At 45.9% G+C, this 27,187-nt stretch overlaps 1 protein-coding gene across 15 annotated transcripts in view; it reads left to right on the forward strand.

Moving 5' to 3' along the window:
* Window positions 1-27,187, forward strand: part of CELF2 (CUGBP Elav-like family member 2) — a 548,143-nt gene that overhangs the window by 455,520 nt on the left and 65,436 nt on the right. For all 15 annotated transcript variants that reach the window (XM_043883963.1, XM_043883962.1, XM_043883955.1 and 12 more), the window contains one exon: window positions 21,647-21,695. In XM_043883963.1, the coding sequence (XP_043739898.1) occupies window positions 21,647-21,695 (49 nt within the window). The remainder of the gene's footprint in view (window positions 1-21,646; window positions 21,696-27,187) is intronic.

Here is a 27,187-nt window from a genome sequence, read left to right on the forward strand (position 1 = left end):
AGGGCCTGGAAGGACCACAAAAGAGCAAAGAGCAGGCTCCCCGGAAAACTCGCCTTCTTCTCTGGAAGGTCCATGGAGTGTGTTCTGGGATATTCAGTTCCGCGCATCACGCCCTTCCCATGTGGAGACTGTAATCGTCATTTCTTCAGGAGAGCATATATTTAAGTATATACAAGGAAACTGTGCCAGATATTTTGTGTTAAGTGATGTATGGGGTCCAGGGTACCGTTGATGAACTGTCAACAAGTCATGTGGTTTAGGAAAGAGAAAATCTGTTGGTATCTCCTCATTCCATCTTGTGTCCTGGGTGTGAAGGCAGACCCATAGTGGTGGAACCCTGGGAGGATTAGGTTTCTAGCAAGTTTTGGTTCAATAAACCTGATATTTTTCCACTGACTTTCAGGATTTAGATAATCAATGTTCAGTTAATAACAATCATAGTGATAGTGAATGCTTATTGACCTCTACGGCTAATAATTTCCCTCCTGTACTAGATACAAGTTGGATGGGAAAGACAGCTATGAGCTAATTTCAGCCTCACTTCTCCTTGTCACCTTCATCCATCGGTAGTACCTGCTTTATGATAGCCTAATATTTATAAGATATCATTTAAAGAGAAAGAGCATTAGCCCAGAATTCTTCTGCCTATGGAGGCATTAACTATAATCACAACTCCTAAAAAATCAAAATCTCACAGGTACCAGTGAGTCATTGATCAGAGAATCTTCCTCACTCAAATCACTTCTGAGTTACTGAAGTCACTCCTAAGTCAAAGTTGTCCAGATAAACCCCTGGAGGTCATTGTCAAAAACTAACCATCATCAGTAAGGAAAAGAAAAGTAAGAGTCGCAGACTTAGGAAATCCATGGCTAATATGAGCAGATTTCTGCTTATTTGAATATTGTTCTCTGGGTCAACAGAGGAACACAGGGCACGTGGAGGAAAACAGACCAGATCTGATCATAAGTGTGCTTAGAAACAACACTGTCCAATGTCCCCACTTTATGGTCGAGGAAACAGACGCCCAGAGAGGTTAGGTGATGTGCGGAAGGTCACACAGCCCCCTGGCGGTGGAGGTGGGACAACTCAGGGCTCCCGGTTCGGCACCTGTTGTTTTTTTCTCAGGTCCCTAAGACCTCTCTTTGCAGTGACGCTGAAACATCATTTTAAGGAATCAGAAATTCAGAGCCCAGATTACCAGTCTGTCCCTGGATTACACTCTGTGGTGTGAGCCAAGCGAATGTGGCGATTCCTTTTCTCATTTCCCTTCTCTGAGCAAGACCCAGAGAGAGAACGATAATATTCTTCCTGGCCCCTTACCTAAAATGACAGATGAATGAGATGAATTTATGAAGAATGGAAGGAGAAAAAGGAAAGTCCTTAATCATGAAGTCCATTTGCATCTACAGCTGGGGCAGTGATTAGTAATCCTCACTAATAACCAGTCTCACCCGGGAATTTTTGAAACTGCACATGCCCACGCCACACCTTGGGCAAATTAGGTAAGAATTTCTCTGGGTGGGAGCTTAGCTTCAATGTTTTTAAAGTCCCCCCAGCGAGCCCCATGTTTGGGCAGATTTGAGAACGGCAGCTGGGAGGATTGTCCTCAACCCAGAGGTGGTGGTTGTGGTGGTGAACAGTTTGCTGCTTCGCTGCCCGTCCGGATGCCCGCGAGTACCTTACCTGCTGGCTGTCCTCCCACAAGTACAGCATAGTCTTGCTACTCAGACTGTGGTCTATGGACCAGTGGCATGGCCATCATCTGGGAACTTGTTAGAAATGTCCTCTGGCCCCGCCCCAGACCTGCATTTAAACTAGATCCCTGCATGATGTGTACACCTAGTGTGTGAAGTTTGATGCTTATGCACTGGTAGAAGCAGGTCTCATCAGTGCTGCTGTCCTGGGAATCCACCACAGTTCCCTTTAAGATGCTCGGAATGTGCATGCTTACATGCCTCTTGCCACCACTCAATCTGTCTCTCCACTCATCTGAGTCCTGGAGAAGGCAGAGACACGGCCACCTTCCCTGGTGCCCTTGTGGACACTCTTTAGTGGTGCATCGGGGTGACCTGACCATCCAGGACGGGTGAAGGAGGAGGCAGCTCCACTGGGCCTGGAAGGGACCCTTCCTTCTCCAGCATCCTTGTTTCTGGGCACTTGTGTTTTTCCATCCTATCAACACTCAAAAGACCCACAGATGAGTTAGATGAGACTGATGCAGAGTTCGCGGGTCCCAGACTGGAAGGGGATGAGTGGAGTGGGTGCTGTTTTCAGCCCAGTTTTATTCTGAAGCAAGAAGAGCGATTTTCTGCCACCAAGAGTTAACCCGTAATACTCAGCCCCACCTTGCATGAACTTCTAGAATCCCTGCTGCTTCGTCCTTCGTGGACTTGAAACACCTTCAGAGGAAAGCAGAGGGCTTACTCTCCTGTTTCTCTTGGAATCCACAGCTTCAGAGGCAAGAAGCTGTAACCACCACCCGAACACTAGGGTAGGGTATAGACTGTCTCCTGGCAAGAGATGCTTTAGGTCCCTGCGTTTCTGCAGTTTGGAAGGCTTGAAAGGAAGGTCACCTGCCCTAAAGAGTCATTGTGAGACTTCACCTTGACTGGGTTCTCGTTTTCCATCCATTCTTCCTGTGAATCTAGAGACGTTTTTCGCATTTCAGCTTACTTCTAATCCTCAAACGTCCTGGGTAGCAGTCTGTTTGCACAGGGTCACTTGTCGCCACAAAAATTGGAATCCACAGCCAGCGTTTCCCAAAGTCACAGCTGTCGCTTGTCAGGTCAGCATCAAAGCATGAATCGTGGCTGATGGACCAAAGCAGCAGCAGGAGGGCAGGCAGTGGACAGGACAGGAGGTGCCCAGAGGAAGAAGAGTTTGGTGTCGCACCTGCTGACAGTGTATTAGACCCCAGGAGAAAAGGGGACCCAGAAGGAGAGCAGGCTATGCAAGAGAGTGACCACCAGGCTTCCTCTGGACCAGCCACACACACGTTGTGCTGCTCATTTTTAGCGCAAGCAGATGACTAGCCCTTGAGGAAGAACTTGCATCAGCTGGGTTTGTGTACGGTTGATACCTGCTCTTTCATGCTCACCTTCCTCTGCCTGTTTTTTTATGTCAGTCTCTAATTTGAGCGGGATCTGAGCTTTGGGAGCGGGGGGGTGGGGGGAGCTTCTGCTTCTTCCTCAGGCAGTTTGGAGGTTCATACCCTGACTGTTTTCTCACTGGTGCTGCTCCCTGCCTTCTGAGTGCCATGAGTTGAACCCCCTCACCTTTTGTCTTGGAAACAATCAGAAGCCAGTAACGCAGCTCACTAACCATGAACCCCTCTTATGCTTTAGGAAGGAGGAGAGAACAAAAGGCTAAGGCGGTTTCAATCCTTGGGACACCTCCTGAGAGGTACCCCGATGACGCAGATCAAAAAGAAGTATTCTTTCTGTATTGATTTTAAAGATACACCCTCGTGTTTCTGTGTCATTTGCTTCTCAGGTGAAAGTCACTTAGAGTCACCGATGAGAAAAGGAAAATGAAGAGCCCTTTGCAAACAGGTTAGGGCTCCAACAGGGCAGGTCTTTCCACCGCAACTGTGCCAAGTGCCCGGCTCCCAGAATAACATCTCAGAGTCTCATTTGAGCATGACCTTCAGTCTCTGGCAGCATTTGGTTGGACAGATGTGGTAGTTGGATTCTTGGGGTGTTTTCGTTAGCACTTTAACTTGATTCTCTTCTCTAAACATGATAGGCTCAAAGATGAGTTTTATGGAAATGCAGAATATCAACATTTCCATTGTATCTTTTAAAAGCTTTATTGGGAACGAGAAAATGTAGCTGAGACTTTAACAAAATTCTAAGAAATGAAAGGGAAGAAAAAAATATACCAGCTGGCCGCCCTGATACTGATTTATGAAAGGGGAGGCTGGGTCTGGCCTAAAGCTTGGAACACGGACGAAGCTGGAGCAGAACAGAGCTGAGTGCAGACGAGAACGGAAAGGCGTCTCAAGCTGTGTCTTCCCAGTGCCTCCCACACACAGTGAAGAGAAATGATCAACAACATTCTTATGAAAACGTATATTTCTCCTCAAGATGGCAAGCAAAGGACTACGCCTTAAACCCCTCTGCGCCCTAGGGTCACTTTCTCACACTGGGCGACTTCACTATGTCTGTCACTCATTCTCACGGCTTTCCTCCACCTCCTGTAGGCTTTTGGATTCCCACACTTGACCTTGACATCAGACCTTTCTGTCAAGCCCCAAACCTCGATATTCAGCATCTGTTCTTGGGAAGTTCCATCCAGATGGCCCACAGGAAATTCCAAAACTGAAGTCATCTCCGCCTACACGCCCAGCCCTCCTCGTGTATCACCTATGTGGATGTGAGGGCCAACCAGGATAAGAGGCTGAAGTCATCCTCAGGTTCTCCTCATCCTGTATCTTCCCCCTTCCTGGGCCCCATTTCTTATCAGTGAGGAGGTCTATGTTCTCCATGAGAAGCAGCTCTGCAACTTCAGCCTCTTCATCACTTGGGTCTCATCAGTTGTCATCACAGCTAATAAAAGCACAGATGGCTTAGGGGAATTTTTGGAGTTATCCTACCTAGAGCTAAACTCGTTAGTCTTTTAAGCACTTTCCTGGAGGGGGAGCGGATGGTGGAATTATCACCAGATGCTGGGGGCTTCACGTTTCCTTAGCTGCTCTTGGGAGTGTGTGAACATTGTTGTGCTGTGTCTTATGGCTGAAAAAAAGTGAACACAACTGTCGACTCTTGAGGGTGAGGTGGGAACTCTGACTCATGTCTCTACTGTGTCTTCAGTTTCTTCAATGTCCTTGCTCACACAGTGTTCCCGCCGTGAAAACACAGCCTCATCATGCTTCCAGAAGGGACGAGTGAACATTCTTGCTTTGTGTCCCCCTGTCGCCTGTGCAGGAATTCACCCTCCCCACCGCTGTGTTCTGTTCCCTCACAATTATGTATCAGCATCTCTCACACGGAGCTCCTGCTTCAGAAGGAACGTTCTCGGAGGCCACGGTGGTGCCTTGTACCTTCGGCTCTGGCTCCCCAAATGTTTGTTGAGTAAACAGACTCCTAAGGAGATAGCTTTCATTCGTAGACACTCTCACAGTATCAGATAATCACGAGAGTTCTTTACACACTGGTGGGGTAAAAGTAAGAGGAGTGTGTGTAGTCTCAGCTCTTTCATGGTCTTTCACACTCCTTTGGGTCACATAGACTCCTACCCTACAAACTAGAAGCACAAGATGAAACATGGACTCAAAACCAGACAGTGAATTTGATGATAAGATCCTTGCTTCAAACATGAGTTTCCTGAAGCTTAACGAAGCCGAGTGGCTTGACTCTAGGTACTTAGCATCGGCAAAGCCAACATGCAAACCCAAACCTCAGGATTCTGACTGAGGTGTTCTTTCCATTACAAAGCAAACGTAAAGCAACCACGGTTTCCCAGACCCACATTCAGTACAGCACATCCAGAGAAGTAAGAAACCATCAGAGTAGGTTTGCCCCTGCAGATTGAATGTCAGTGAAGGGTTCTCCCTTTATTTCCTTAGAATAAATTTCTTAGCAAAGTCTTATCTCATGGATCCACTTTCTTAGTTTCCCTTTGCCATTTAAACTTTGGTCACATGCCATATATTGAAAGGCCCAAGCCTTGAATTTGATCTCTAGAAGACTGAGCTTCAGGGGCAGGTATTTATAGAACAATCGAACCGTCATAATTTCCCTAAGCTCTGCCAACAAGTCGCTTCCAAAGTTGGTAAACGATCTTGCACATTAGAATAGAAGGTGGAGATCAAAACGAGACCATGAAATTAAGCTCAAACTCATAAAGAATTAGCAGCGCTGGAAGAGAGATCCTCATTTGGCAAAATATCAACTGAAGTTTAGTACCATGGCGGAAGATGAGATGAATAAATATAGCTGCTAAAAACAATATCAGATGTCTTGCTCAGATGTTTAATGGATTTGCATTTTAAACATGGGTAGTATGAAATAGCCCTTAAGGCGTTTTTCCAAACTCGCCATCTATTTTTAGTGGGGAAATTTTTTTAGCCAGTCCTCGTTTCTTTAAAAAAAAAAGAGATGTAATCATTTTTGCTTTAACATGATTAAGAAAAGAAAATTACACTAGTTATCTCCTTTCATTCACTAAGTCAGTACAAATCCCAACGGCCATGGAGGTAGTTAAATAAATAAATGGGAAGAGACTGCTGAGTGAGGTATGGTATTTATTTGACTGTTGTAAATGAAGTTGTCATTCCTAAGCCAATCAAATCATGCATTTTTTATGAGAGGTTGCAACTTGCAGAGAGATGGAAATGTTATACACTAATTAATAAACGTGGCTGGCAGAGCAACTCAAACACTCAGAACTGAGAAGCTAAGCTCTGGCAGGGTCATTAGAATACAGACTTCAGTGATGCTTTTCTGTTGATCAGATGAAACGCCTCTCCCTGTCAGAAGGTTCAAGATAAGATACGGTTGGCTTAAATCTTCCCAGTTAGTTTTGAACCAGAGGTTTTAAAGATTTGCTTGTTAGAGGGGCATTGTGGTGTGGTGGCTTTGGTTTGCCTTAGAGTTGAAAGGAAACTGGAGATTACTGGATAAAGCATCACTGATCTTGAGAGAGCATGGCGGCTACTGAGAGCAGATAAAACGTGTCTTGGGTTGCACACCAAATACCCATCAAGTCCAAGGTTGGTTTAGAGGGTCATGTTATTTTATGTTATCAAGTTGATGTTTAATTGAACTGATACAGCTTGTAAATATGCAGGTGGATTACTGGAAAGATATTCAAGCCTAGCAAAGGAGGTAGCCTGCATGAAGTGAATGTTTAGGGCCTCTTATGAGTCATCCGAAAAGAAGATGATCCCATTCCTTGCTGTGCAGGATAGGAGGTCACACTGTATGAAACTCTCACCATTCAACCACGGTTAATCTACAGAAATGGCAATGTCACATGATTGACCTGTAACTTGACATAGAGGCATTTCTGAGTAACAAATATACAGAGGTTATTATTGACAAAGAACATGCTCTGTAGATGCACAGGAAGGGTCATGATGCCTTTCTATGGGTGAGCCTGTGGCCGAAGAACCAGGAAGAAGTTGTTCTTCAGTTTGACTAGAAGAGATGGGAAATGGAGCGCGATTGTGGAAAGTCAGCCTGCAAAGGTAATTTGGAAACAAAGCGTGGAGTTCCCTGAAAGATGGGCCAAGGAGCCAGAGTGTAATCTGATAGATCATTGAAAGTGTTTGAGCTGGGCACAGACATCGTTACACCTGCATTTTCAATGGATTAAAAAGGCAGCAGTGTGTACAATGCTCTGGGAGACAAGGACCAGCATGCAAGGAGTCCGTTACAGGCATCTGTGTGAGCAGGAGTGGGAAAAAAACTTAGCAGAGACAGATCTAGAGCAAGAATTCCAAGAAGCAGAAGAGTGAGCCAGTGCGGCCCGGGTACCGGTCCCGCGAGGGGTCTGGGAACAGACCAGACAGCTGCTCCCAGTCCTGAGCTGATGCTGCTTCAGCCCCGGGCTCAGCCCCGCGCTGGTGTTTCCCGGGACCGACCGAAACCCAGGGCAGTGTGGGCAGCTTTCACTGTGCAAAGGGCCGTTTCCTACAAGAGTGAGGCAGGAGTGTGGCTGAAGTTGAGTAGAGAGACGACTGTACCAGGGAGTGTCAGGAGCTGAGCTGGGTCCTGGGAAGGGGGCCAAGAGATCAGGGAGGGAACACGCTCCCAGTCTGACCAAGCTTCCCAACAGGATGAGGAGTCCGCCAGCCACGCGGACCCAGCAGAAGGGCCAGTTAAGCAACACGGGCATCTCCCCGCAGAGGACACGCCAGTGAGGGAGGTGGACCACCCTCTGCTCACCAGCCCACAGGCCTCGCTGCCCCCAGTCCAGGGAGCTGAGGCCTGGGTAGCCGCGACCACCTGGAGGACAGCTGTTGGGGAAGGGGCCACCACGAGCCCAGCGGGCTGGCTTCTGAGTTAGGCCCCGGCTATGTGAGAGGCAAGCCTGAAGGTAGCCGTGACGGGTCAAGGCTAATGTCAAGAGGACAATTTATTTTTAAACCAGACTCATCTGTCTTAAAATACGAGAGGACACTAAGTTTGTGGCCTGTAGAACCATCATACTGGCAATGTAGGGGAGCGACCAGATGATTAAGTCACTCCTCCACGGCCAGGTCAGGCCCTGTTATTTCCATCTGTGTTTTGCCTGGCTCAGTCAGGGAGCGTATCTAATGGAGCATCTGGGTAACATCTGGAAGAGTGACTCTTGGCACATTCATCACTGGGTTTGGGAAGACAGTTCCACTGTCAGAAGGAAATCATGGTTAGAAAGCATATCTGTCTTTTGGGCTTGTTAATCAGGAGTGGCTGTTAGACTCTGTCTTGTGTGTGTGTGACTTGTGTGGACTTCTGCTGTGCTTATGGTTGTTGTCCTATTGCCTGAGCAGCTCTTTGATCCTACATGCCTCTTCTTACATTGTCTTTCCACTCACCTCCATTTCTAGCATCGTTCTAGACCCTCCAGTCTTGCATCATTAAAACATGAAGCTCTAAACAGAGGATTCCAGAAAACCTAAGTACAGTCACTCAATTTTAACTGGTTCTGCTTTGCTTTTCATTGTATTTATTTGGGAGCGCAACTAATTGGATCATTTGTTTATACTCTATCCCAGAGATTCAGTGACAGAGGGAAGAACCAAAATCTTATCAAAGAAATTGCTTTCTGTTTGTAAAAATAAGACTAAACATAGTAATAATACCTTCTACTGAAATCACAGCTAATTAGGCCCCGCATCTGACTAGAGGGTTAAAAAGTGTCATAGATTTACCTCTCTAAGTAATATACTTAGAACAGTTCCATGAAAAATTAAGAAAGGATTAACATCTTTCTTCAATAGGGATGCTTCGAAAAGCATTACGCTCGCACTTTGTTGTAACAATTATTTTTTCATTCACGTTGTGTGCCTCCTGTTTTGAGCCTATTCATTTTTCTTCTAATTTTAAGAATAAATAAAGCAAAATGGAAGCTCATGTTATTACTTAGTATGAAAACACAGAACCTAATTATAGCTAATGAGTGTAATAAATGCTGGGCTGCACCTCCCCTGTTTGTGTGTGTTTTCTATACAGAAGGTAACATGGGCTGAGTAACAAGGACGCCAAGTTACAGATGGGGTTGAGGAATGCTATTTGACAGGCGATTAGAGTCATCTGTCAGAAATGATGGCTTAATCACCGTAGCAGACTCTAGCTCCCCTCCTATAATTCCACCCAGAGTAATCTAATTTTCCTGCGATATTTTATTTATTTTTTGCCAGGACTAAATGGTTATGCACTTGACTTTTCCCCTCTAGTGTACCACACGATTGTAACAGAAATGTAAATAGCTAGTAACATTACAGCAAAAAAAAGGCTGCCTTTGGAGCCCAAGAAGCCAAAAGCAGATACATAATTCTGGGTTCTGTAGGTTGTTTCCTCTCACTGGGTTGTTATTATATGTGGAAAAAGCTGGGAGCAGTATTAGCTGTATACTTCCCATGTGACCAAGAAAGGCTGTTCCTTCCAGCATGTTTTGAATAGGGCCTTTTCCCTCAGCGATCTCCTTTGGCTTTGTCAAATGGTAATGACAATGATAACGATAACTTTATTGGGCACATATTATGCAGGCAGTGCTTTAAGCACTTCACATGTATCAGTGGCTATTAGGAAGAAATAGTCATTCATTTCCACTGTAAGTTTTTTCCTCTGGTTGTGATTTGCCATGGGAAGAGAAAGGGTAACAGGTTTCTTTGTTATTGTCATATTCACACCCTCTTTTATTCTTGGCTTTGATCACTTTTGTAAAGATATACGTTGGCAAATATTCATTTAAAGTTTTCTGTGTACCTTCTCTATTAACTTGTTGGTAGAGATGCACCAAAGAACCGTTTGGAATAGTACTGTGACTCAAAGCATAAATGAATCCCATACACTCTGCTTCCACCAGCGAATCTGCATCTCCAAAGGGCCACTGTCTACTCAGTGTCCTCCAGAATTTCCAAAGCAGTATTCAGCATTGGTGGTGTAGTGGTGAGGATAGCTGCCTTCCAAAGCAGTGTTCAGATGATTACGTGGTTTCCCAGGTGGTGCAGTGAATCCCCCTGCCTGTGCAGGAGACACAAGAGATGTGGATTTGATCCTTGGGTCAGGAAGATGCCCTGAAGTTGTAAATAGGAACCCACTCCAGTATTCTTGCTTGGGAAACTTCATGGACAGAGGAGCCTGGCGGCCTGTAGTCCATGGGGTTACAAAGAGACGGACATGACAGAGCGTGACCACACACACACACACATTCAAATAGAAACAGGCATTGCACAATTCAGTCAGCTATCATAAAGCCAAATACCAGTGCCTGCCTGTATCAATGCTGACTTTTCTAATAAGTGGTCTGTGCTTGATTCATTTTATAGATTCCAGTGTACTTTTCCCACTAACAGTTTGTGAAGAAACCACAAAATGCGGGATCAGTTGTCAGTAATTCAAAGCTATTATTCTCTTGTAGACTGAGAGCTCATTTTGCTTGTTATCAATTGTGTCTCGTCATCACAGATATAGAACATTTTGGATAACTTGGCCCATAATATAAACTTCACAGTCTAGTTCCATTTTGCATGTATTTTAAATGACCTGAAGGAACTGTAGAAGAACTAACATTTAATCTCTCTGAATTAGAGCACACAATTCCCTTGTGGTCAGATGGCACACAGATCAGAGCTATATTTTCCTAGTATGGCTGTAAGGCTGTTTTTCTTTGACTCATGACAGCATTTTAAGTTTGCTTTCCTACCTTTTCCATAGAGAAAACCTAGACAATCATTTTTGTTCTGAGACTAAAATATTTTACTTCCTCCTTTCCAGTCTGTATGTCTTTTATTTCTTTCTCTTGCCTCATTGCTGTGGCTCAGACTTCCAGTATTATGTTGAATGAAAGTGGCAGAAGTGGGCATCCTTGGCTTGTTGCTGAGCTTGAAGGCAAAGCTTTCCATTTTTTCATGGTTTAGTGTGTTATCTGTGAGCTTGTCATACGTGCCCTTTATTAGATTGAGGTGCATTCCCTCTGTACCCCCTTTGTTGAGAGGTTTTTTTTTTCTCTCACAAATACATGTTGAATTTTGTCAAACACTTTTTCTGCATCTGTTGCTGATCATATGATTGTTGCGCTTTATTTTAAAACAGTGTATCACAGTGACTGATTTGTGGATGTTGAACCATCCTTGTATCCCTGGAATAAATCCTATTTGATCATGGCATATGACTCTTTTGGTGTATTACTGAATTCCCTTGGTTTCTGCTTGTCTGGAAAACTGTCTCAATTCTGAATGATGAATCCGTTGGGTAACGTAGTCTTGGTTGGGAGTTTTTTGTTTTGTTTTCTCAGCACTTTGAATGTATTATGCCATTCCCTGTGGCCGTCATTGTTTCTGTTGGAAAATCTGCTCGTAATCTTATGGGGGCTTCTTTGTACATAATAAGTTGTTTTTCTCTTGCTGCTTTTAATAGTCTTTCCTTGTCTTTAACTTCTGACATTTTAATTATAATCTGTTTTTGTGTGGATCTCTTTGAGTTATTTGAAACACTCTGGGCTCCTGGATCTGAATGTCTGTTTCCTTCCCCAGGTTAAGTAAGCTTTCAGCCATTATTTCCTTAAATAATTATTCTTCACATTTGTCTATTTTCCTTGTGGGATCCCTGGAATATGAATGCCCATCCTTTTTGGTGTTGTCTCTTAAGCTGTCTTTTTCTCATAAAAATTCTCACTATTTGAAGATGATATATGATATTATATAGAGAAAACCTTAGACTCCATCAAAAAACTGTTTGAACTCATAAGCAGATTTAGTAAAGTCACAGGATTCAAAGTGAATACACACAAAAAACTGCTGTGTTTCTATTCACTAATAATGAAATATCAGAAAGAGAAATTAAGAAAACAGTTCCATTTACAATTTGCATCTAAAATAATAAATTTAACCAAGGATTGTGTATAGAAAACTACAGGACCTTAATGAAAGGCACAGAAGAAGGCACAAATAAATGTAAAGATATTCGGTGTTCATGATTGGAAGAATTAATATTGTGATAGTTGCTATACTATCCAAGGCAAGCTACAGATTTGGTGCCATCCCTGTCAAAATTCCACTGATATGCTTCACAGAAACAAAATAAATAGTTGTAAAATTTGTATGGAACAACAGAAGACCCTGAATAGGCAAAGCAGTCTTGAAAAAGAACAAAGCTAAAAGCAGCATGCCCCTGATTTCAAAGTGTATTACAAAGCTGTAGAAATCAAGAGAGTATGGTATGGACATTAAAAACGGATGCATAGAACAGAATAGACCCAGGAATTAAACTCACATATATATGGTCAATTAATTCATGACAGAAGAGCCAAGAATATACAATGGGCAAAGAACAGTCTCAAATAAATGATGTTGGGTAAACTGGATGACTGTCTCACACAATACACAAAAATTAAGAAAATGGATTAAAGATTTTAATATAAGACTGAAATCATAAGACTCCTAGAAGAAAACATAGGTGACAAGCTTCTTGACATAGCTCTTGATGATGATTTTTTTTTAAACTGTCACCAAAGCAAAGGCAAGAAAAGCAAAAATAAATGAGTGATACTACATCACACTAAAAAACTTCTGCACAGTAAAGCAAACTTGACAAAATGAAAAGACAATCTAGTGAATGGGAGAAAATTATTTGCAAATCATATATTCAAGGGATTAATATTCAAAGTATATAAGGAACTCATAAGCTCAGTAGCAAAAAATCAATGTGATTTAAAAAATGGGCAGAAGATCTGAATAGACATTTTTCCTAAGAAGACATCTTGATGGCCAATAGGCACACGAGAAGATGCTCAGCATCATTATTCTTCAGGGAATTGCAAATCAGAACCACAGTGAGCTCTAACTTCACACCTGTCAGAAAAGCTGTTTTCAAAAAGGTAAAAAGTAAAAAGTGTTGCTGAGGATGTGGAGAAAAGGGAACTCTTTGTCCACTGTTGGTAGGAATATGAATTGATGCAGCCACTATGAAAAACAGTGTGGAATTTCCTCAAAAAATTAAAAATCAGAACTATCATATGATACCTCAGTTCTCCTTCTAGATATTTATCTGAAAGAAACAAAGACATTAACTTGAAAAAGATAGCCAGTACTCCCATGTCCCTTGCAGCATTATTTGCAAGAGCCAAGATATGAAAGCTACCAAAGTGTTGGATGAATGGATAAAGAAATTGTTTCATATATAAATATGTATGTATATGTATATATTTGTGTATATATACATATATACATTCATAATGAAATATCATTTAGCTGTTTAAAAAATGAAATCTTGCCTTTGGACAAATGACGGACCCTGAAGGTATTACACAAAATTTAAATAAGTCACAGAAAAACAGATATTTTATGATCTCCTTTTTATGTGGAATCTAAAAATTAATTTTTAAAAAAAAGCTCACAGATACAGAGGATAGGTGATTGCCAGAGGCTAGGAGTGAGAGGTGGGAAAAATTGCTGAACTGGGATTTTTTTTGTTGTTTAAATAAGTCTTTAAAATATATATTTCATATGTGCATGTGAAATACATATGATGTATACATATATACACATACACACATTCATAAGTTTCTAATTGGGAGGTACCCTACAGACTGAGACAGCCTTTATGTCTAGCATGGAAGAGATTTCGGTAATGCTCTCGGTTCTTAGAAACCACCGTCTCGCAGCATAGCTGTCTGGATATGCTAAGGGGAGGCTCAGTATGCCGGAGGGGTTGAGAGTCTGTGCTCCAGCCTGAGACGGTCCCAGTTCAAATCCCTGCCCCACTGCCGACGTGCTGTGTGGGCCTCAGCCAAGTTCTTTCATCTCTCTTTGTTCTTCTCCTTCCAGCCCTCCCCCAGCCCTGTCCCTTTAGTTCCTTATTCACGTCTATCTCAGGGTTGTTGTGAGAATTAAACAGGAAAACAGTTTTCACCAAAATTGCCTAAATTCTCTCCTTACGTAGCAAACACAACAGTGAGCGCCAAGCCCAGCTTCATCCTGATGGAGACAGATCCCACATGTGACTTTGGTCAGCTGTATTCTTGCAGAGGCAGCACTCAGTTAAAGATGTTTCGGGAAGTTTAACGATACATCACCATTTTCAAAAATCAGAGAAATTCAGAGGTCCTTATTCAATACTGATAGGTCAACATTCCTAAAACTCAGTTTGTTTCTTCCCAGTCTGCTCTATGCAGAGTATAAAAAGCAGTGACAGAAATGGCAGAATTTCCTACCTAGAGAGATGGGGAAGCCTCTATGGCTCTGGGAGTTCCTTATGGTCGTAGAAGATCCCTTGACGATGCATCTGCCTTTGGGTGATGGCATGCGTCCAGCTGGTGGCACTTCTTCGGAAATTTATTTTTGCCCATTTGCAAAACGTTTTGGAGAAAAATTCAGGAAGTGTAGATGCCTTTGGTATCTCAGAGTCTGCTGTCCAACAAGATATGAAGTATATTCCCCATGAGTCAGGTTTGTGTTGTCAGGGAACAGAAGAAAAATTCCAGTTCATCTGTCCTGAGTGGAGTCCGTTAATTTTCATGCATTCACTTCTTCCCTCCCCTGTCTTTCTCCTTTTAAATACTTTGTGAGCAGTAAGCTTATAACATGTGCTATCACGGCTGCTCTTTCTAGGGGTCACAATGGGGTTAATAGTAAGATGCGTGGTGGTGACTCTGTAAAACCCATTTCAGGTTAAAAAATGGCATGTTTTATATTGAGTCTGGTGTTAAAGGTGGTTCATTCATCCTTTGGTGATGGCTGAGGTTAAACAAGTTTCAAGGTGTGAGAAACAGGGTCCTGTGTCTTCCAGCCTCCATCTGGGTTAGCACTGGCCGTTTCCGCTCAGAATCACCTCCTTAGCCATCCCAGGATCAAGGCAGAAAGATCTGGGGAAATAACTCAGACTTCATAGAGTGCGGTTCGTGGGTGCTGGCGGCTGTGGTCCAGGCTTGTCTTTGTCGCTGGGATGTGATGGGACTCATAACGAGGGTGGTGACGGCTGCTGCCAGGGTCGTCTGTGGCCCCCTCCCCCTGCCGTCACCTCCACAGCCTTTGAGGGGCGCCTTTGCCCTAGTAGTACGTCCTCATCTTCATTTCTGTGAGCCACAGCCAGGCTCCTGGTGACGCATCCAAGGTTGACACGTTCCAGAGTGAGAACCACAGGTCCTGCCAGCAATAAGGGCCTCGGATCTAGGGCCCCTGTGCATGTGGGGGAGAAGCCGAGGGAGGGCCAGGGGTCACGCACGCACCATTAGGAGGCAGGATACGGGGTGAGGCTTGCTCCTGGAGGCTGGTGCCCTGTGAAGCTGACAGCTTCCTGAGAGAGAGGAGCTGTGGGATGAAAACTAGCCCACGTCAGAGAGGAGGGGCCCTATCGGCCCCCTGAGAAACAGCAGCTCAGGGCGCTGCGGTCACAGTGCCCTTTGCTTTTATGATCAATACTGAACACTCAGATGTAACTGAAAGTAACAACCAGTTTCTCTGGAATCTGTTTGACTAGTCCCCCTTTCATCAGACTTCATTTGCATTTGTTTCATTGAAATATCATTGATTTACAATATTACATTGTTTCAGGTATATAGCAAAGTGGTTCATATATACATATATATGTATGTACATATATATTCCTTTATTCTTTTCCATTATAGTTTATTCCAAGACATTGAACATAATGCCCTGTAATATACAGTAAATCCTAGTTGTTTATCTATAGATTTCATTTGCCTTTAAGTAAGTAGGACTAAATAGAAACCAACAAGTTACCCAATACCTTACTGTGGAACGTGAGGTATGATGTCACTGTTCTGTAATAAAATGTAACACAAATTCAAATACAAAACAAATTCACATGCAAATCAATCTTCAAAGGAATGGGTTTAGAAGGCGTTCTTCATAGAAACGTAAGCTTGATGAACTCTGTTAAGTTAAATGCGCTGCCATGAAGCAGATCTGTTTCCAAAATACTTGATTTTGCCATTTCCCTGGGACAGACCCTCTGCTGTGGGGAACCTGGAGTAGGACAGCCAGAGCCCTGCTGCAGTCTCTGCTCCAAGGGCAGCTGAGGTGGACTCAAGTCTTAGACTCACTGGGCTTCCCAGGTGGCGCTAGTGGTAAAGAACCCGCCTGCCAATGCAGGAGACATAAAGAGATGAGGGTTCAATCCCTGGGTCGGGAAAATCCCCTGGAGAAGGAAATGGCTACCCAGTCCAGTATTCTTGCCTGGAGAATGAATCTCATGGACAGAGGAGCCTGGCAGGCTACGGCCCATAGGGTTGCAAAGAGTTGGACACACCTTAGTGACTTAGCACCACGCATGCTTAGATTCACTGCTGCCGTTCCCCCAGGCCTCAAGGAAGCTACCCTGTCAGTGCCACAGGCTAGAGGTTATAAATCCCTAGGCTCCTCTAACCATGTAGACAGATCATAACAATACAGACCAGCGAAGGTTTCTTCAGACCCAGCCGATCCTGTGTAATGATGGAGATGCAGCCTCGGAGTAATGAACATGCCTCTTAACATACATACAATGGAATATTATCCGGCCATTGAAAAGAACAAAGTGATGCCATTTGCAGTGACATAGATGGACCTAGCACACTGACTGAAGTAAGACAGAAAGACAAATATCATGAAATCGCTTGTATGTGGAATCTAAAAAAAAAAAAGAACAAACGGACTTCCTTATAAAACAGAAATAGGGTCACAGATGTAGAGAACAAACGAATGGCTACCAAGGGGGGAAGGAGGCGAGATAAACTGAGAGATGGGGCTTGACATGTACACACGAGTATATATAAGATAACCTGCTATGTAGCACAAGGAACCCTACTCAATACTCTGTAATGGCCTGTGTGGGAAAAGGATCTAAAAAAGGGTGGACGTGTGTAACTGATCCAGGAAGGAGACTGGAACAGTGACGGCCGAGCTCTTGGGCCTTCCTCCCGGGAAGGTGCATATACCCCCGCCCTCCAGCTTGGGTGGTGGAGGTGGCCAGTGTCCCCATCGTGGCAAAAGCTGTGTTGCCACGCTTCAGGTGTGATGCCACGGGCGTCGCCTTCAGTCCTCGAGGAGGGCAGTGAGGGTGTGGCCTCTGGCTGCCATCCCAGGGCCGTTGTATTTCAGGGCTGAGATGCGCGCTGTTTTCCCTGTGCCTGAACTTCTCTGATCCGTGAACTTATCCCTGACGGTGGGCCGTGAAGTACTTTGTTATTTAGGGTTTGGTGCATGGTCTCTGGTGACATCCGTCGCTCCCTCCGTTGGTTAGGATGCGTCATCGTCACTCATTAGGAGCAGTGTGACTTCGTTTCTCTGACTCTCTTCCTTCAAGTAGGTTGCTCCTTCCCTGAAATGCCCTTCACTCAAGTCCCGGTGAGCATCAGGGTCCCTTCAGGAGTGAGCCTGACCATCGCTCCAGCTGAGACGTGTTCTGCGCGTGCCCTTCCTTTCTGGCGGGTGTGTGTCTGAGTCCCCATGCCGCGTGAGGAAAACGCCTGGTGTGTCTCTCTCTACCCTTACGTTAGACACTGTTGTGATGAGAACGCTTGTTTACCCATTATTCCCACCATGTAACAGGGCGGAGTGAAGAGAATGTGTGAGTTGTCTCAGCACCCTACTGAGGTGAATCTTTGACACCATTTCCTGTTAGAGGGGAGGAATCTCCCTATATTATAATATTATATTATATTGAAACTTAAACTGGAATGTCCCCTCCTTTCCAGGAACTTCCCTGCTCCACTCAACAAGTTCTCGCAAAGTGCTTGGAATCATAAGACTTTGAGGAAGTGACATAACATTATGAGAATGACTCCTCCTAACCATTTTTTTTTTTTGTCTTCCTTGACATTTACATCCTGTATCTGATCAGGAATTTGTAACTCAAATGAACTGTTCGTGATAATGAGCCATTCCTAATACAGTCCTGGTTGAACACCTCTCTCCAAGAAGGCCAAGGTGCTTTACATACATTATCACGGTTGGTTTCAGAACATCCCTGGAGTAGGGTGACCAGCCGTTCAGAATCACCTTGGTCTGACAATCCAGATCTCCATGAGGAGATCTCTCCTTCTCCTCTCTGGATCCAGGAGTTCAAGTTCAAAAAAACCAAATTCAAGGCCAGAGTGGCCACAGCTGTTTTATTGCTCCCACTGATACATTCCTGAGTCTTCTGGATAGTTTTAGATCAGAATCAGAGTCAGTTCTCAGCAACAGCAGAAAAACCCAGAGTCAAGTCTTTGCACAATACCCATGGTGAAGTTCTGTTGATAAAGTGTGGTGGGAAGACAGAGGAGGACTCCTTTCCCCCAAGGGGCTATTGCTGGCGCCTCCAAGTGAGCATCTCTCTGGCACCTGCGGTTCCTCCTCGTAGGCTCAGGAGTCCAAACACCATGTTGGGCATTTGTGGGGGCAGTCATGCAGTTTGTGGGAATCAGCCCTGGTTGAAGAGTAGGGAACTCTGATTTCTGATCCCAACTGTGTCATTAACCAGCTGTGTGTCCTTAGTGGAGTCCCTTGTTCCCTTCAGACATTGAGAGCATTGGACGAGATGATTCCCAGGGCCCTTGGCAGCTTTAGTCAAATGATTCTGTCCTTGCAGCTCCTAGATTTCCTCATCCAGACCTCTGCATGTCGCTGATGGATCTGAGGACTCACAGCACTCTCTCTGTAATACTTTTCTGATCCTCATCACCAGCTTTCTCCTTTACTTATGTGCATGTCAGTCAACCATGTACATGTCATGCCAACCATGATGGGTTGACAGTGTCTTGAAGGCAAGAGTCCTATTCATAGAATTTTTGCGTCCTGTATATAATGGTGGTACTCTTACTTTTAACCTGTGAAATTCATCTTGAGTCTTTTCAGCTCATTGACTTGTACATGTGTTTCCTATCTGGAAAGACTCCACCCTCATCATCCACCAAGCCTCCTGTCTTCCTCCCTGCCGCCTCTTAGAACAAATCTCAAAGTAATTATCTGTGTCTGTCATATCAACAATTACCTTTCCTGTTACCCTCCCACTACCTGCAGGTTGGCATTCTGGCCCCCAGTACCCCCACAGAAGCTGTTTTGATAATTTTTTTTTTAAAATCTGTATTGCCAGATGCAGAAGGACCATGGGGCACTTTCATCGTAGCATCTAACAGCACTTGCTCTGACCACCAGCTTGTTCTTGAAACTCTCCCTGCATGACGCCTGTGGGGCCCGCGGTTCTGTTCCTGCTTCTCTGGGTTGGCCCTTGCTCTGTCCCTCTGACTGACTCCTCTTCCGGGCTGTTCCGTGGTTCTGCCCTTGGCTGTCGTCTCCCTTCACTGAGTTCCTTCTCTGGACAGTTTCAGCCACACCTGTGGCATCAGCCCGCTCCCAGAGCTGTCCTGGTAGCCTGAGACCCGCGTTTCCAGCTTCACACCAAACGCAGGGCGTCCTGACCTGTGCCCCTCAGCCTCTGCCACCCGCTCCCCGGACTGCTTTCTCGAGCTTTCCCTGTTTAGGCCGTTACTTGTAGGGCACAGCCTTATATGCAGGACACAGAAGTGAGGTGAACGGGCCGGGGCCCCGCTGTACGTTCAGTTGTCCAGGCCTGGGGTTCTGCCACCACCAGCCAGTTACCTCTGAGGTTCAGACCTTCACCAGCTCCCGGGGGCTCTTAGTAGTCAGTCGCCTCTGAACTGTCCCCCTTGCCTCCCTGAGTCTCCTCCCTCCAACGCTGCAGCCAAAGGTGACTTTTCGAGAAAGCAAATGAGAACTCATGGCTTTGCTGCTTAAACATTCTACACCTGATCGCTGACTTTTAGGTGAAATTGGAACTCCTTCATCTGCGAGATCGTCAACAGCCTGGACACCGGCTGCCCGGGCACCCCCGACACACGCACTCACACTGTATACTGCCTCCAGGAGGGCCGGGCGCCTCCTCACCACCACCACGTCTTTGTGTGGGACAGTCCGCTGGTTTCAGACTGCCCCCTCCTCTGCTGGCAAGTCCGCCAGCCTTTAGGACTCAAAGCAGATGGGCCCTTTGCCACGACACCCCCACCGCCCTCACCAGGCAGAGTGAAGTGCCTGCTCCCCTGGACTCCCACTTTCAGCCCCTTTTCTGAAAAGACAAGTCTGCTTACTGACCCCTAAGCATTCTACTCTCATGCTGGTCTCTTCTCTACAAATTGAATGTATTAATGAGTGGAGTGGGAATACAAGTAGACGCCACACCTCAAGGCCTGTGTTCTGTGTGTAAGAGCATCTTGCCTTGGAGCGTAAACGAAGCAGCTCTGAATTATTTAGCTTCTCGTCCCCCAGTACTGCTCTCTCGTCCTCTTCCTCTAGTGTCTGGAAGACCCTGGCAGGCATTAGGTGCACGTGGTCTCGACCGCCCGATAATCACTTCCCATCATTTCGGTGCCAGAGCCAAGTAGCATTCCCCTTTCATTTAAATTAGATAAAACCCAGAGCTGTGGCTGGCAAGTGAGGGAAGTCCACTGGGGAAATTAAAGGTTCAGAGAGAATGGGACCCATTATAATAAAAGCATTTGCACAGCCACTGATTCCATCTACCCCGTGGCGTCGACAGTCCTTGGGGTAGGATGAAATATGAAGCGAGAGAACCCGTGAAAGTCATTTGAGGAATTTATTTTAATTGGAAGTGGTGGCAGCTTTCTGTGCTTGGAGTCAACTCTGCAGATCACGCACAGGAGTGTGATTGGCATCATTTAAAGAGCACGGAGCATCTTGTTCCTCCAAGATGCAGGATCTTGGTACCATGTCGTCCCAGGTGCTTTCTCCACCTACGTGCTCACTAAATGTGATTGTCAGCCCCTCCCTCATTCTTTCCTCCCTCCCTCTCGCCTTCTGTCCATTCGTTCACTGCCTCTGCATTCCTGTCTCATACTTCATGCTTAATAAAAATGAGATTATGACACCTAAATCAATCAGTGGGTCAACCTGCAAATTACTCAGAACTCTAAAACCCAAGAAACAGCCATGCAGCAGATGTAGAATGACCAGGAGAAAAATGGACCATCTGTAATCATTTGTAATAATACAAAGTAATGATAGCTGTTTTTTCCTATGCCTCATTTGTTAAGCACATCACATGCATCTTCTCTTGGTAATTCTCTCCGGCCCTACTGTATAGATGTCACCTCCATCTTACAGATGAGGAGACTAAGGCTCAGAGAAGACGCCTGCCCAGGGTCACGCCGCTGTAGTGAACGGCAGAGCCAGAGCCCCCTGTCAGATCCAGGCAGAAACCACACTGACTGGTAGGACCAGGTTATGAACTTGAGCCTGACTGCAAAGCTCACGTGTTAAGGTACCACGTCACAGAGCCTTGGGGCTTAAAAGCGTCCTGTTGCTGAACATCAAATACATGCTTGCATGTAATATATAATAGTTCCTGTTAACTGAGAGAGGTCTCGTTATGATTTAAATGCCCTTATAGCAGTATCCGTCGTCTTGTTGAACAGCATGGGGTTTCTGAGACTGTTGAACTCTTGTTCAGTCTGCCTTACCTTCTCACTTTTCTGTTTTTAGATGCATCATCCCATTCAGATGAAACCTGCAGATAGTGAAAAATCAAACGGTAGGTGGTGACCGATTGTCTCCTATTAATGTCTGTTTTCTTAAGCACAGAAGTGAGGCTGGCGGCGGGAGAGGGTGCAGGGAGGAGCTAGCTGTTTCTCTGGGGAAGGCGGAGAGATGTGTTCCAGGAGCTTCCATCGGGGTGGGCACCTCTGGATAAACGTGAGCTTCAGTCCCGTCCCTCCTGTATCTGGTGTAAAGACCTGTGAAGATGCTACAAGAAGCGGTTTTCCGTGTCCCTCTGTTTGGGATGTGATCGGTATGGTGACCCTGTGGCCTTTGGCTCTTGTCTACCTCCTCTGACAGCCGCACAGGCGCCCGAGGGGGAGGGATGACCTTACACCAGGCAGAGAAGCCAGGTGAGGAGGGCCTCACCCACCAGGACTTAGGCTGACTTTTGTTCCCCCTTTCCTTTGGTCCTCTGGCTTTGAGAGTGTCTCATTGCACTTTTCTCTAGGTTGTACCCATGCATTTGCATCTATATTCATTCAGAATTCAGTCTGCTGGTTAATAAACACACACTTAAGTACAAAAAAAAAAAAAAAATGTATGCATTTGGTGAGGTCCATGGAATAATTGACTTGCCTCTCCGTGACACCAGAGGGTTGACGGGCACATTTCTCTCTAGAGTTTCTGCTTCCACTTGTGCAGACCGTCTCTCCCGGTTTTGTTCTTGGGATTGACTGAACGTATGTTAGAGGAATCTCCTGCCTTCCTGGAGCCCAGCACCCCCATCCCACAAGACTGACAGAATCAGCGTGGTTTCCGGCCTCCAGGCAGCTCTGCACCTCATTAATTAGTCATGGGGCAGAAGCCACGCACTCGGAGATCTGCATATCCGTATGTGTAAATTATGATGAGGCTCTGCCTCTCCAAGAGGTGTGTTTTTGCTGATTGTAGCGCATCCCATTTTCTGGCCCCATCGACTGGAAAGTTTTGAAGGAAGTTCCCTGCCGTATGGGGTTGCTGCTGGCACTGGTTCGCCTGGCGGGGAGTAAACACTGGTGCTTCACCACCATCCTGACCAGCCGCACCCTTCTCTGCGGGCCTGATTCCCTTTTCCCTACAGTTCTTTATCGCAGTCGTGGCGTTGGATGTCAGAGGGTCTAAAACCCGCCACTGCTTTCTTGTGGGATCTTAGTCCAGTCGCTTCGTCCTTTGTTTGACAATTCTTCATCAGTTACTCTGTGCCGGGCAGGTTGCCAGGGGCTGGGGCTGCAGCAGTGAATTTTTCAAAGCAGAAAAGGACGCAAAAGACACTGTCCATTCCCTCCTGGAACTCAATGTTTGTTGTCTCTAGTTTCAGTATCTTAACAGTCATGGAGAGACTGGACTTTAATCTCATTCATAGAATAGGAATAAAGGTAACTGCCTCTCAGAGCTGAGCGTTTTTCCTAGATATTTGGGATAGTGCTGTAAGTGACTGAGCGCTTGTATGAAAGGTTGCCTGGTGTCTCCACCCGATTCTTCCCTGGCCCTTGGGCCCTGAGCCAAGTGCGTCTGCCCAGGCAGAAGGCGGGCTCCCCGAGCCCACGTGCTCCAGGTGGGCATGTCTGCAGTCCGTTCTCTTCCTCCTGGGAGAGGGGAGGGATGGAGCTGGTATTTGTGGGGTGAACTCCGTCAGCGAAGGTCATGCTGGTATGTCCAGCCACCAGGAGATGCTCCCTGTCCTTTGGCTCCATAATCATCCAGACTGTCAGGACACCGGTCATGGGATCAAAGTCTGCAGAAGAGGCTTCATTTGAGCCTTAGGCCGTCGTGATAAACGTGACAAAAGAGAGAACCGAGTTGGAAACGTGTGACTCAAAATACCTGAAGAATTGAACGAGAGAAGGTGTCTTCTGCATTTTCTGCTGGGCAGGCGCAAACCCTGACTGTCCGTGGGGTGCTGCGGGGAGGTTCAGAACAGCCCGCCGCCCTCTGACTCCTCTGGACACTGAGGGTGGTGTCTGCTTGGGGTCTGGAACCACAGCAACAGGATACAACTTTTGGGGGCACACCCTGTTTTGCAGAGTCTCAAAAGCCAAGCAGGACTGGGTGCTGTTTTACCAAGAGGAACAAATACCCAGAAATGCCATGTCTCAAGAAGCACCCTCTTTCAGGGAGCCCGGACCTGACCCCTGTCCCTGCACTTGTTGGCTGTGACCTTGGGCAAGTTCCTCTCACCTCACCCAGCCTCCCAGTCTCCAGCTGTAAGAGGGGCTGTGGTCTTCTAGTCTGTGCTGCGCCCGTAAGGCCCACCTCACACTGTCGTCCCGCAGTTGTCACCTGCAGAACTTAGCGTCACACCTGGTGCGAGGTGAGCATCCACTCTGCTCCGCTGACAACATATCTCCAGCCCTTGGGGGCAGCTTCTCTGGTGCCTCTGGAGAGCAGAGGCCGGCCCTTCCAGCCTTGGACTCTTCCTGCCAAAGCTTGGGTCTGAACACACAAAGGAAAACCCCCAAACCTTTCTGGGCCGTTGGTCCCTTGGCTTGCAGACTGAACTTCATTTTCTGAATTTTCAGTTAAGAAACAAAAAGTCAGATAGTATAAAGGGACCGAAGGTGGCTTTTAAAGCGCTCTTCGTAGAGGCTCGGGTGGACCCCCGCCTTGCATAGTCATGAGCAGACTTCAGGGTTCTCCTTGGACCTGAGTGGAAGAAGGAGAAAGGTATTATGTCCCGAAGCCAGGGCTACAAGCTGCAGGCCTTTTCTGATGTCACGTGGCATTTTTGACAGGTAAGCGTAGTTTCTGCAGGGCTTCCCTGGTAGCTCAGCTGGTAGAGAATCCGCCTGCAATGCTGGAGACCCCAGTTCAATTCCTGGGTTAGGAAGATCCCCTGGAGAAGGGAATGGCTACCCACTCCAATACTCTTGCCTGGAGAATTCCATGGACAGAGGAGCCTGGCAGGCTACAGTCCATGGGGTCACAGAGTCAGACACGACTGAGAGACTTTCACTTTCACTTTTTCATAGTTTCTGCAGCTCAGAGAGCACCAAGATTTCTTGGGCTCAGATGCTCAAAATAGCTCCTGTGGCTGTGAAAGAAGTATAACGAGCTCTAATTGCACTTTTTTTTCTGAGTTTGCTGACATTTATGGATGGCACAAAGGACTCATCATAGTGAGACAGTTACTGTCTTCATTAGCAGTGTGTTCAGATTTCTCCAACTTCATATTTGCTGAGCAGGATTCATCACAGATTCATTAGTGATGGACAAATGAATTCCAGAAAAGCAATCACTCCTTTAAGCTTTTGTCCACTCAGGGATTTTGACAAAGGGAACCTCTGTGGTGAGCCCAGACATGTTGTTTGTTGTTCAGTCACTAGGTCGTGTCCGACTCTTTATGACCCCATGGACTGTAGCCCGCCAGGCTCCTCTGTCCATGGGATTTCCCAGGCAAGAAGACTGGAGTGGGTTGACCTTTCATTGTCCAGGGATCCTCCCGACCCAGGGATCGAACCCAGGTCTCCTGCATTGCAGGCAGCTTCTTTACCACTGAGCCACCAGGGAAACCCCTCCTTGAAATGTGAGTCTGCTCTTGGGTGTTCCCTGCCCTTGAGTGTTTTCTGGAACAAACCTGTGAGATCTCCACCCTTCTGGAACCTTTGCTTCCAATGGCTCTGGCGTGAGCCGCAGCCTCCAACACATATATGCAGACTCCCAGCATTTTCATCAGTACTTCACGTTCTTGCACTTCTACTGCACCAGGCATCCAAAAAAAAGATCCTACTCTGGAACAGTAATAAAACATCAGGGATTTTGAGAACACACTGGACATAGGCCCGGGTCTCAACAGCATCCACCTTTTGTGGTGGATTTTCCCTTGCACCTAGTTGAGTGGACGGTACCGGAAGAGCATTTGAGGAGGCATGGATTATTGCAGGGACCAGCCACACTCACACACCCACACACTCTTTTTCATTTTCTCTCCCATCAGAGGGCCTGTTTGCAGCTTTTAATCCTCCATCACTATGCAGAAAGAGCAACCAACTGTGCAGGCTTGAAAGTTAAAGGCAGCTGCTGGGTCTGAAGTCAGTCCAGCAGTGGGTAATGAGGAAGTCGTGGTGCTTGCCTTTGGTTCTGGGCTTGGGGTGCCAAGGGCTGGAGCCGTGTGCACTTGTGAGGTCACGCTCCTAGCTTCAAGGATTCTTTTTTGACTCTGTGAACAGAATGTCTGGTTCATTCTGCTTTAACTTCCAGCCTCACGGCCTATCAAGGGTCCCCCGAGTCTCGCATCCAGAAATGCCACTTAAGCCCCCATCTCTTTCCTCAAGGCCTCTGAAACCCCCAGTGACTGGGCATCCAGTTCCAGGCTCACGAGAGCCAGTATGAGGGGACGCTGTCGTCTGGGGAGGGTGGGGCCTGTAGAGATGGGGATCTGGGTGTCCCCCTGCAGTCACTTGCTGATGCACTGGAAAAGGCAGAAATCATTTTGAAATTCAAAGTAGATTCTGGGATTCAGAGGCCATAATTAAATGCCATATGTTAGCACCAACACATTGGAAAGTTGTTAATGAATTCAGGCCGCCCCGAATACAGGTGTGACTTTCACAGGTTGTACACCAGGGTGTTAGCATATACTTACAATTGGGGGTGGGGGGTGCATTAAAAATAAAGTTTCTAGTCCCTGAACTTAAAAAAGTCCCCACGTACCTGTAATACTAACCCTTCTCATTTATACTGTGGAAGGGGAGCTGACAGTGGTCGCTGCTGTGAATCCACTTTCAGTGCGGCTGCCGACATTCGTGGCCACTCTGTCTGTGCAGCCCCTGGCGTATGAAGCGTTTACCCTCATTCATTCATTGGTTATCCTAAAGGAAGATGGACTTTTCCTCCTGAGGGCAAAGGCCTTATTTTTTAAATCTTTTTTTTTTTTTTTTTTTTAGTTTCCCTTAAAGCACTTAGCAGAACATTATGGATGTGGTAGGTTTATTTAAGCACCAGGCATTCTTGTGAATGGAAAAAAATTAGTGACCTACATAACTGCTCGGGAATACTTAGGCAAGGCCCACCAGAAAATGCATCCAACATTGATGAAAAAATTAAGTGAATTCAGGATGATTATGTTTATTTAACGTGTTAACAGAGCTGTTCGGCAATCCCTAGAATGGGAATCTGAGGAGTAAATTTCAGGAATAAATTTTCACTGGAAGATCCAGGAGAACTCAAGGAGAGGAAAGCTCGGTATTTGTAGTTATTCCCATTTTGCCACTAAAGTAAACAAGGTCCAACTGTTAAAACCACAGAGCAGCTTTGGCTCAAGAGATTGCTGCCATTCAGATTCCTATATGCATGCACACACGTGTCCACACACACATGTCCACTCACACATGCATGCACCCACATGTCCACTCACACATGTATGTACACACGTGTCCTCACATATGTCCACTAACACTTTTGCACACACACATGACCACACACTCACACATATGTTACACACACATCCACATGTGTACACATACATCCATGCACGGGGAAGGAAGTTAGCACTTTTGGTAGCATGTG

This window comes from Cervus elaphus, chromosome 23 (genome assembly GCF_910594005.1).
Source record: "Cervus elaphus chromosome 23, mCerEla1.1, whole genome shotgun sequence".
Classification (NCBI taxonomy): Eukaryota; Metazoa; Chordata; class Mammalia; order Artiodactyla; family Cervidae; genus Cervus; species Cervus elaphus.